This window comes from Cibotium barometz, chromosome 41 (genome assembly GCF_041138505.1).
Source record: "Cibotium barometz isolate CiBa-2024 chromosome 41, ASM4113850v1, whole genome shotgun sequence".
NCBI lineage: Eukaryota > Viridiplantae > Streptophyta > Polypodiopsida > Cyatheales > Cibotiaceae > Cibotium > Cibotium barometz.
In genome coordinates, this window is record NC_141086.1 from 48,565,553 (window position 1) to 48,577,620 (window position 12,068).

At 44.2% G+C, this 12,068-nt stretch overlaps 1 protein-coding gene across 1 annotated transcript; it reads right to left on the reverse strand.

Annotated features, from left to right (window-relative positions):
• Positions 1–6,829: 6,829 nt before the first annotated feature.
• LOC147615035 (protein BIIDXI-like) lies at positions 6,830–8,603 on the reverse strand. The gene is made up of 2 exons (XM_086779846.1): positions 7,856–8,603; positions 6,830–7,550 (listed from the first exon to the last, which is right to left on the reverse strand). The coding sequence occupies exons 1-2, from the start codon at positions 8,322–8,324 to the stop codon at positions 6,931–6,933; spliced, it is 1,089 nt and encodes a 362-aa protein (XP_086635972.1). The 5' UTR covers positions 8,325–8,603; the 3' UTR covers positions 6,830–6,930.
• Between the last annotated feature and the right edge of the window lie 3,465 nt (positions 8,604–12,068).

Genomic DNA, 12,068 nt, shown 5'->3' on the forward strand with positions numbered 1-12,068 from the left:
TCCACGTGAGCATCGAGAGGATCCACATAAGCAGCTTGCCACCTCAGCTTGCCACCTCCACCCTCCATGTCAACATGGTCAACCTAGCTGACTCCCCACCTCATCATCCTAGTCATCATTAATGCCACATCATCTTGCCACCTTTGCATGCCACCTCGCACATGGTGACATGGCATGCCACATCATGGAATTGCCACATCAACCATAATAGTGCCACATGTCAAGAGAATGCCACGTGTCATGCACGCTTGTGACACGTGGCATCTCCTTCCCACCTCCCCTCTTTTTTCAAAAACATATTTTTAGAAAAGTTAATTTAGTAATTTAGAGAAATAGAATATAAAAATTTAAATAATAAAATATATATAACTTATTAAATAAAAGAATTTAAAATCACTAATTTTAAATGATTATATTTTAGGATTAGATCAATAAAAATATTATTAAAGATCATATTATTAATTTTTAAAAAAATAAATTTTTTAATTTTATATTTCTTAAAATTTTTTATGTAGAATAAACCTTTGAATAAAATTTAAAAAAAATACTTTATTTAAAAAAAGCAGTTATATAATTATAAAATAAAAGATATCTTTAAAGATATATTTATATATCTAGTAATGATAAATATTTAGACTTGTTAATAAATATTATAAATAATATTAATTTTTAAGTGGATAATAGTTTATCTTTAATTATCTTTATGTTTATCTTAGTTATCCAATCAATCTTAGATAGGAAATCCAATGAGATTTGAAGTGGGTAACCTATTTTTCCTATATAATCACACATCTCTAGTACTATCCCACACTTATCTCTAGTACTATCCCATCATTGAGCCTTTATAATATTTTCTCTCTTAGCTTCCTTGAGAATGGGTTCTCAAAGTCGTAGGAGTCGGAAACGTGATAGGACTAGACTCCCCCCCATCCACCAAGTTCAAGAGGAGGAGAGGAGAAGGGTAGCTCGTGAGAGAAAGAGAGAGTGGAGAGCACGTCAACGAGCACCACCTTCCGTTGTGGCGATGATCCAAGCCTTGCTCCTCCTCTTCCACTTCCTCTCCCTTTGCCCTCTTCCCCCCAACTACCCCTTAGTTTAGATAATCCACATGAACCCGCCCTTCTTGAGTCCTCTCTTCTACAAGAACCCACCCCCCCTCCTTTGGGCACCCTTCGTGTGGATAGGAAAGAACTATCAAAGTCAGGGGCACATCGTCGTGCCCATGCAATCTTCCATTCCTATTTCAAAGACCTCACGTCTTCATCACAGGCATGTGTGCTTGATGCTTTGATTGATCTGCCCAACATGGCCAACTACAGGGCGCTTTCCGACATTGGAGGTCGAAGAGAGAGGAGAGCTGGCATGGCGGTGCTACAAAGTGTTCGTCATTCCTATATAGTTAACAAGAAGAGGAACTCTGCGGACGCTTTGGCTGCTTGACGGGCTATTGTGGCAGCCATAAGTAGCTCCCAAATGAAGGGTAAGGTTAGTGCCACATCTCGCATCCTTTCCATAGCACCATACACACTTAGAGTTGGGTCTATTAGGCGACAAAGTTTAGATGCCAATGATGTTGGTGCTATGTGGGCGAGTAGTGGTCGTGTAGCTAGGCATGATCGCCTACTAGATGAAACCACTAGAACCTTGATAGAAAGTTTTTGGGAGGAGAGTTGTCGTGCATCGCCAGTTTTCAAGAAAGCTTTGCGTAAGAGAGTGACAAGAGGAGTGTTCATTGAGCACGGTGCTTGCTTTCTTGAAATGTCCCAAACTGAGTTGTATTCTCAGTTTGTGGCTTCGTATCCAGAGCTTAAAATTGGGCAAAGGTCATTTGAGGGGTGTAAGCCTTGGTTTGTGAGGTACTCACGTCAGCGTGACACATGTTGTTGTCGCTACCATGTTGAGTTCAAACTTTTTTATGATGTGTTCCGTTCTCTTAGTGGGCATAGAGAGTTGCCTCGTAGTCCACGTGATTTCATCCACTCTCTTTTGTGTGCACGCACGGAGGATGCCCAGTTCCATAGGATGCCTTGTGTGGAGAGCAATTGCACATCATGTGGTTCACTTGCACATCTACAGATGGTAGATCTTGATGCAAGTGACCAAGAGATAGTGGCATGGCAACGTTATGAGTATGTGACACACCAGCTCCAGAGTGGTGGACAGTCCAGGAAGTTGCAGCTCGTGGACAAACATACACCACGTTGTCACTTCACAGCCACATTTAGGGAGCAGATCTACCCCTACATACGGCACAGTCATTGTGCCAAGTGGCAAGATCGTCAGTTCCGAGCATGCCTAGCAGAGTTTCCTATTGGTGTGGTCATCTCTGTGATTGATTTTGCAGAGAACTACACTTTCACACCTTTTCAGGAGATACAATCTGAGTATTACTTCTCAAAGCAGGTAATGGTTATATTTTGTAATATTTGTTTTATGTTTGAGCTACATTACTTAATTGATTTTTTGTGTCCTAAACGTATGTATTGCTTACCTCACCAGGTTGCTATTTTGGTCCACATTAGCTATCGACATGCAGAGGCTCATGTAGATGGGATAGCGAGTACCCCCGAGACCCGTGCCATTATTCGAGAGTATCATTTCTATATCAGTGATGATCGTTCACATGATGCACATTTTGTGCAACACTGTTTTCGTCTCCATGACGATTTTTTAGGAGATTGTGGGATCAGACATGTCCAGCGATGGGTTTGGTCGGATGGTTGTGGCGCACAGTTCAAGTCATCACGTCAATTCTATTGGCTCTACAGGTAGTACTTATGGCTTTCTTACATTTACAATTAAACTAAATTCACTAGAACATCTTAAAGAAAACAATAACTAAGACTATCTTTTATGGATTTATAGGTGGCATGTGCAGTCTAGTATCCCAGTGATTTGGTCATTCTTTGAGACTCGTCACGGGAAGGGTGAGCATGATGGTGCGGGCGCGTGTGTGAAACGTGCCTTGAGGCGTCATCAGCTGCGACAGGATGCTCGGTGGTTCAGAGATGCAGGCCACGTAGTCGAGTGGTGCTCCCAACATTTGTGTGGGAGTGCAGCATCATCATACCCCAAACGTGATGCTCGGATTGTCAGGAGATTTTTTTGGCATGTGGATGGTGGCATGATTGACCGTAGAGCCTCCCATGATTGTGACACAGTACCTGGCACCTTGGGCTTACATTCCATCAGGAGCACGTGCATGGCGGCCCCCATGATTTACACACGACGGTTTGCATGCTTCTGTGGAGCATGTATGGATGGCGATTGGTCACATTGTGCCTCGAGAGGTTGGGCAGATGCATGGATACAGACATTCCTCTCCCCCAAGCATCCTTCACATCCAGTGGTGTCTGATGAGCACACAGGTCCTGCGTTCATGGTCAGTTATGATGACCTGACAGATTTGCTACAGGAGGGTGATGTATTTGCTGTTATTGCCAGTGAGGAAAATAGCGAGGGAGTAGACTACTATCTGATGAGTTGCACTAGGCCAAAGTGCATGCTTGACCAGGATACAGTGGATGATCATGGGTTTTCTTATGACGCCCATAGCATGATTGTGGCAGGCCGGTTCTACCAGCAGATTCGACTTCATCGGGGGAGTCTTGAGTTCCAGCAGTGGAAGTGGGAGTTAGAGGCATTTCAGTTCTCTCATCTAGTGGTTGCTACCAGGCTCACTCTTGTTCGAGTACAGAGCCGAAAACACAGTTCTCACCCTCGTTTTCGGCTTCGAGTGGATGACCATGAGAGCATTCTAGAGCAGTTGAGAGCTAGAGAGGGTGCTGCTGACTAGATCTCTATCTTGATAGTGACTAAACTCAGACTAGCTGGGTTAGCTCACTTACATTGTACTTAGATTTTTGGGCAGTGACTAACCTCAGACTAGCTGGGGTAGCTCATTTTCATTCTGATGTACTTATTTGATGTTTATATCATTATGAGTTTTCTCATTATTGAGTATCATTACATTTTAGTTGATGTTCTTGATTTTATTATATTTTTTAACACTTTGGCTATCATATTGTTTGTTGAAAATCTCCATGCCATCATACCCAAACATGCTCCGATGGGGACCAAACTTTGCAAGCATGGGGAGGGGACCCACCCCCACATGCTTGCAAAGTTTAGTCACAATCAGAGCATGTTTGGATTGGTAATTAGCACCCAGTCCGGATTTTTCAAGTCTCTTGGTGCTCAAGAGGCCATGGAAAATCCAGGCCTTCCCCATACCATCGCACCCAAACATGCTCTGATGGGGACCAAACTTTGCAAGCATGGGGGAGGGGCCACCCCCACATGCTTGCAAAGTTTGGTCACAATCAAAGCATGTTTGGATTGGCAATTAGCGCCCAGTGTGGGTTTTTCAAGTCTCTTGGTGCTCAAGAGGCCATGGAAAATCCGGGCCTTCCCCATACCATCGTACCCAAACATGCTCCGATGATGGGGACCAAACTTTGCAAGCATGTGGGGGTGGGTCCCCCCCCACATGCTTGCAAAGTTTGGTCACAATCAGAGCATGTTTGGATTGGTAATTAGCGCCCAGTGCGGGTTTTTCAAGTCTCTTGGTGCTTAAGAGGCCATGGAAAATCCGGGCCTTTTCCATACCATCGTACCCAAACATGCTCTGATTGTGACCAAACTTTGCAAGCATGTGGGGGTGGGTCCCCCCCACATGCTTGCAAAGTCTGGTCCCCATCGGAGCATGTTTGGATTGGCAATTAGCGCCCAGTCTGGGTTTTTCAAGTCTCTTGGTGCTTAAGAGGCCATGGAAAATCCGGGCCTTCCCCATACCATCGCACCCAAACATGCTCCGATAAGGACCAAACTTTGCAAGCATGTGGGGGTGGGTCCCCCCCACATGCTTGCAAAGTTTGGTCCCCATCGGAGCATGTTTGGATTGGTAATTAGCGCCCAGTGCGGGTTTTTCAAGTCTCTTGGTGCTTAAGAGGCCATGGAAAATCTGGGCCTTCCCCATACCATCGTACCCAAACATGCTCCGATGGGGACCAAACTTTGCAAGCATGTGGGGGTGGGTCCCCCCCACATTCTTGCAAAGTTTGGTCACAATCAGAGCATGTTTGGGTACGATGGTATGGAGAAGGCCCGGATTTTCCATGGCCTCTTAAGCACCAAGAGACTTGAAAAATCCGGACTGGGCACTAATTGCCAATCCAAACATGCTCTGAATGTGAATTTCTTTTCAAGTTTCTGTATGTATTAAAAAAGAGACGGAATAGACTGGGTACGCAATATTAATGCGGTCGTTGCTCATCAGCAAAAATAGCAATGAAATTTCGTTGTTGAGCAAGGAAATATCATTGCTGTGCAACGAAATGAAAACAACAGTGTTTCGTTTCACATAGCAACGAAATTAATTTCGCTCTGCTGAGCATCGATCCCATTGGAGTGAAAATAGCAATGTGTCTAGTAGAGCGAAATAGGCCCGACATCTCCTTATCCTTGTAGTTATAAAAGCACTGCTATTTTTGTTTGCTAGGCGCCCTGATTATGTTGTAGTGTAATCACCTTTGACAAGCCTCCATCTTTTGTAGCTGAATCGCATACAAGTACCTACTCATCCAAACAAGTGAAATAAGCAAAAAATCACTTATTGTATGCACATAAAATTTACACTTCTATCCAAACAGAGAAAGAAAAAATGGGTTCAAATTTTCCCACTGGCTGCAAATAGATGTGCACGTAGCCATTCATACTTATTTTACCAAAGGCAAAAGAGGCATCTTGGTTCATTCTATCCAAACAGGAAAAGAAATAACGCGAGTTCGAATTTGTCCACCAGCCCGCAAAGGAGATGTGCATATAGTCATTCATCCCTCTTCTGCTAAAGGCAAAAGAGGCATCAGCTTGGTTACCTACGGATTCGTTCTATCCAAACAGGAAAAGAAATAGCCTGGGTTTGAATCCCATTGGCCGCAAAGAGTGGCATCTTGGTGGTTACTTGGTTACTATGGATTCGTATCCAAACCGGGAAAGAAACAGCCTGGGTTTGAATCCCATTGGCTGCAAAGAGATGTGTGTTACTACAGATTCGTTCTAACGAATTCGTTCTATCCAAACTGGAAAAGAAACAGCTCGGGTTTGAAACGCATTGGCCGCAAAGAGTGACATCTTAGTTACTATGGATTCGTTCTATCCAAACCGGGAAAGAAACAGCCCGGGTTTGAACCCCCTTGGCCGCAAGAAGATGTGCTCGTAGTACGGATTCATTCCTTCCAAAGTTCTAAGAAGGCCAAATAGGAAGGAGAAGGAAGGTGACTAACCAGATTCGTTGGACGAAACCCTAACCTAAGGGAAACCCTAATCACTAGTCGCAATCATCGTCGCTCCCCTCGTGTGCCTTAAGCCTTCACGTGTCACAATTTTATCCCTCTTTGTAATTGCGTAATTAAAATCTCAAAATTGAATTTAAATTAATCAATCTTCGTTTTCAACCTTTCAACCTTAATCTTCGTTTTCAACCTTTCAACCTTAGACTTCCATGGATTAGCTGCATTCATGCAGTTAATTATTGCACACCAGAAAAAAAGTCTCAATATGCACACCAGACTCTGCATATAGTTATTGAGCCCTTTTATGCTAAAGGCAAAAGCGGCATCTTGGTTACTATGGATTCATTCTATCCAAACCGGAAAAGAAACAGCCCGAGTTTGAATCCCATTGGCCGCAAAAAGTGGCATCTTGGTTACTTGGTTACTACGGATTCCTTCTATCCAAACCAACAGCCCGGGTTTGAATTCCCTTGGCCGCGTGCTCGAAACGAAAAAAAAAAAAAGAATTAAATTTACAGGTGGGTTAAGACAATATCTAAAAGTAACATCGGATTTGGCATTCAATTACATCTTCGCGATTGGTAACTTGAAGAAGAGGATGTGCGTGCGTATATTGAATTATGTCAAAGGGTTTTCCTCACAATATGGAGGCCACAAAAACATTTGCAGCAAGACTGAAGATCAAGAGGAGGAAGGCACTATTGACAGAGAGGTGGTATGGGCTCCTAGAAAAAGAAGAAGAAGAAGAAGAAGCAAGAGCAAGCACCACATTGTCAATGACAGGGCCACAAAAGAGGAAGTCCGTCTCCTCATTGCGCAGGAGGTTCACAAAGGAGATGTTGGTTGTGTCAGAGACTGCCCTGAACTTCATAGTGTAGTTCTCGTAGCTCCCTGAGCCCATTGAGTTGTGGGTGAAATTGGTTGTGCCATCCCCTGCTGTGACTTGCACACTCATGTTTCCCTGGCAAAGATCCTTGCCATCCCCCATCGCAAAGCTCAATGCATACTCTGCCCCATTGGAAGAGCTCACCACCTGCTGCAGGCTGGCACTAGGCCCTCCTACCAGCTCAACCGCTGCAGCGCGCCCTGGAACAAAGTAGTGGCCGGAATCAATGTACCTCACCGTCGACAACCCAACCATCCACCCAGGAAGTGGTGAGGTGCTCATGTTTGTGATGCCCTGCAGTAGCACCCCATAGGAAGAGTTGGGAAGCAAGTAAGGTCCCTCCTCGAAGCCTCCATTCATCAGCAAGTTTTCTGCAGCATCACACTAACTCCTCATTGCGGGTACAACCAACCAAAGAGCCACTTTGAGAGAAAGAGAATGCAAGACCCACAAAAGATGTGCATGAAAGCATTGAGCACTTGTACAAAGTAAGGCATATCAACACGACTTTGAAGTTAGCTGCATGATGGCAGCAGGAAGCTGAAAATTACAAAGATTACATGTAAGCTTGCCTAAGCTGCGGGCTTCCCCCGGTGATCCGATTCGGGGGATCGATGCATGCTCATGCAAAAGCGTACTTCCAGGAAATGTAGTAATGCTTGATGAAAACACATACCGGAGGAGCTGACTGTTGTTGTGGTAAGTTTCTTCAAGAAGACTGTATCGACGACAGGGCCACAGGTGATGTTGGGGTCTTGCTGCTGCGGTGCCAATTCTTGGCTGAGCTGGTTGCTGAGGGTGAGGTTTGTCTGGCTAGAGACTGGGATGAAGCCCCAAGCGTGGGTCTCCCAGGTGACGTTGCTGTATTCCTGGTGGAGCATGAAGGAGGAAGCGGAGGCGGAGGCGGGGTCGGCCACACTGAGGAGGTCAATGGAGGAACAACTCTGTCCGGCGGACGCGAGCGTGAAAGTAAGGGAGTAGGCGGCGCCTGGCTGAGCGGCGAAGGCTTGGCTGATGCGCCCGTTTCTGCCTAGCTGGACTGCCCGCCCGTTGTCTGGAAGAGAGATGTTGCCGCCCGCCTGGATGTATTGCACGGTGCCGCGTATTTGCCATCCCGGCAGCATCTCCACCTCCACCTCCTGCATGGTGTCGTTGAGAGGCAGGCCTTGAGAGAAATCCCCATTGTGCAAAGCTCCCTTGATTCGCAAACACAAAGAGAAGAACGAAGAGGTCTCGTCAGATCGCAGGGGCAAAGCCTTGCATGACGACAACTGCAGTGGAGAAGACGACCCCTACCTGGAACTGCGAAATGCAGAAGAAGCTGAGAAATGCCGAAGAAGCTGAGAGTGAGCTGGCGGTGCAGGCGGGGCTTAAGAGGAGGCATGCTCGTCCCGACCAGAGTGTGCGCTTGTGTGTGTGTGTGTGTGTTCACGATGCCAAGAATCGTGTGCCTTATTATTCAGCAGGACGTCCCCACCAACGTGGATGGTTGGCGCCGGCGTCGCGGACGGAAGACGGGCCACGCGGGTTCTAACGTTTTGTGATTGTACAGAGCGGACCACTCACGCGGCTTTCTAACTGTGGTGTGGTTCCTTGAGAGCGGACCACTCACACTTCCAAGGGAAAAGTAGAGAAAAAAAGAAAGACGATTTGTTTTGGGGTTTTGAGAGAGGGGACTCAGGGAGTGATTTCTTCTACAGGGAGAGGGAAAATGCTTGTGGTCCTTGCGAAAATCAAGTGAGGTTAACAGGTTTGGGTATTTAACTTAGTAAGTTTAAATGGAAAAATAAACTGCCTTTTTGAAAACATAAAAAATGAACTCCAAAATTAGTATTGATAGTCTATTGTGAGGATGAGGTTAATAGGTTTGGAGATTTAACTTAGTAAGTTTAAATGGAAAAATAAACTACCTTTTTGAAAACATAAAAAATGAACTCCAAAATTAGTATTGATAGTCTATTGTGAGGATGAGGCTCCTCAATGGCAGGCCAGGATCTCCTGAATCTAGGACTCATGAGCTGGAGGTGGCAGGGTCCAACGGGACGAGGGCATCTAACTCTCTCATGTGTGGGTGCCCGACCTAATGTGACTCCCATGAGCCTGCTGTGAGGAAGAGAGACAGGTGGGAGAGATAGAAGGGGGGGTGGGACCGGAGGGAGGTACCTACCAAGAAGGAGCACCCCGATGTGAGGTAGAGGCCTATGGAGTTTGGTTGCCGATGTTTTGGTGGATGGATAAATCTAAGAACTCCAAGGGTTGGGTATCCAGATCCATAATTTTAGGAAGGGTATGTGAAGTGTGATCAGTGCACCTAATGACAATGATTAAGGGCTAATGACCTGATCATTGGGAGTGGAAATGATATGGAAGGCTTGAGGAAACATACCTACACTAATGCTCTAAGATACCATGTTGAGAAAGTAGAGAGATCGACACACAGTGTGTGAGAGTGCAGTGTAGGAGTGTAATGAGGTATGGTGGCTCATAGTTAATCACAAGCTTGAGAGACATGATTACTAAGATTAAGCTGAGTGAAAAGAGAGAGTGTACACAAGATAAGGGAAAAAGTTAATTTATTTTATTCATGAGTGGAATGCCTCTTTATAGGCTAAAGGTACATTATGTCCCCATGACATCACCTATGATGTGAGCTGTGGTGGATAGGTTCGCTTTCACACACTCGGTGGATGATTGATTTGACCCTTTTACATATGGAGAATCACATGCGGTAAGGCTTCTTTTACATTGAGTCTAAGTGGGGATAAGTTTTGTTCTTGTGTCCAATATATGAAGCCTTCACACTAGTAATACAGTGGGTTTGTTTGCCTATTTCAACAACTACCATATAAATGCTATAAATCCTCCCAATAGTGATGATGTGAACATGTACAGGGATCATGTGGCTGATCAATCTCCAAATCGCAAAATAATCCCAAAGCTTTGAGAAAATTATTGAACTTCCCTCATGAGAGAGCCTTTGTGAACATATTTGCCACATTGTCATGTGTAGAGATATAAGAAAGGTTAATCTCTTCTACAATGAGCCTCTCCTTGATATAATGATAATGCATCTCACTCTGCTTTGTGCGAGCACGAAACAATGGGTTCCTCGCAAATGACTAATGCAATCTAGTTGTGTCATCAGTGAAGATGGAGTTGGGGGACTGCTGCCACCAACACCAAGATCTGCCACCAAAAGGCGTCTAAACCATACACACATCATAGTCACTGTAAAAGTTATCTTGTACTCAACTTCATAACTTAAAGTAGCATTGTTGGCTTCTTCTTGATGAGCCATGATGTACAAATTTCACCAAGGTGAAAGCAAAAACCACTAGTGGACACTCGTGCGTGTCATAACATCTAGCCCAATCAGAATCATTGAAAGCACACAATTGAACATCCTCCCTCTTAGCATAGAATAGGCCAAGGAACTAAGTGTCCTGTAAGTATCTGAATACTTGTTTGGCACCCTTCCAATGCTTGCCTCTGAGACTTTGCATAAGCCTACTCAAGTGGGGGACCCCAATATAAATGTCTCGCCTCGTATTACATAGATAGATGAGACACTCAATAGCCTGTTGATAAAGTGATGCATCAAATAGTTCACTTGTATCCAGGAGACTAAGGCTATCACCTATCTGTACTGGTGTAGCAACAGGCTTACAGGCTTCAAGACCAAACCGAGTTAGTAGATGGTTGAAGCCTAGAAAGGGTAAACTTCCATGGAAGTAAGTTTTGGAAATTTAGATAAGGTTCATACTATCTATAAGAGGTGCTACAATAGAAGGCTAGAAGATGCTAATTTTGTTGTTTTGCAGACTCTTGTAATTTGAAGGAAGCTGAGGAAAGGTTGGCCAAGAAGGTAGTTGCTACTAGTTTGGGATAGAAGATAGAACACCTTCAAGATTCAGATGCCTCTAAAGAAAAGAAATCCAAAAACGGCCTAGAATCTCAATAGCTCACAATGCTAAAGAGGCAACAAATGAGAATTTGGGTAGCATTCACAGTGATACAAGACAAAATGTTGGTGAAATTGCTACATCAGGTCATGAAGAACCTAATGTGCAAGCAAAACTAGACTTGAAAGAAAAGAACTGGAATATTGACCTGTGTATTGCATTTGTCTCTCGATTAGCACCATAGGTAGGTCACTTTGTAACTATTACTATTTAGTAGTAAAAAGTTTGTTGTAACTCATGGTTCTCCTTCATATCTAGGTGAACAAGGAGCACCTTTGTGAGATATTCAACCACTACATAAGTCTTAAGGAGATTCGTCTTATGAGATATCAGAAAACTAGAACTTCACGGGTATGGTAAAAAGAAAACCAGTAGGGGAAAGTTGTTTTCTCCTATCAAGAAGGTGCAGAGTTTAAGTAGTTAAGTAAGGTGGGCTGATACATCATGCCTATAATGCAAGAGAGGAATAATGTCAACAATCAAGAGTATGGGGTTTAGAGTAACACTAGAAGGCTCCTATATTTACAACAAGGAATTCACCACACAATATTTTTGTCCACCCAGCCCTCTTAGCCAGGACTATGAACAATACATCAAAGCTTCCGGCTAGGTTCCCATCTCCCAACCGTTGCTCACCCAAAAAACCCGGCCGGAGGAGATATCTATGACAAGATGCCACCACACCCTATATAGAAGCTTTGGCTCCTTCTCGTCACCTGCTATAACAAACTCCCAATAGCCTTTTCCATTTAGGAAGTTTGTCATTCTAAACTTCCAAGCTTGGAAGTTGTTCTTATCCAACTTCTCACTAAAATTTGTGATAGATGGTTAGAAATTTTCCTTGTTGCTCTATAACATTTACCTGCACACACACAGTATTTACAAAAAGCTTCTGCACTCCCAAAAATCTTTAATCACCTATGGTAC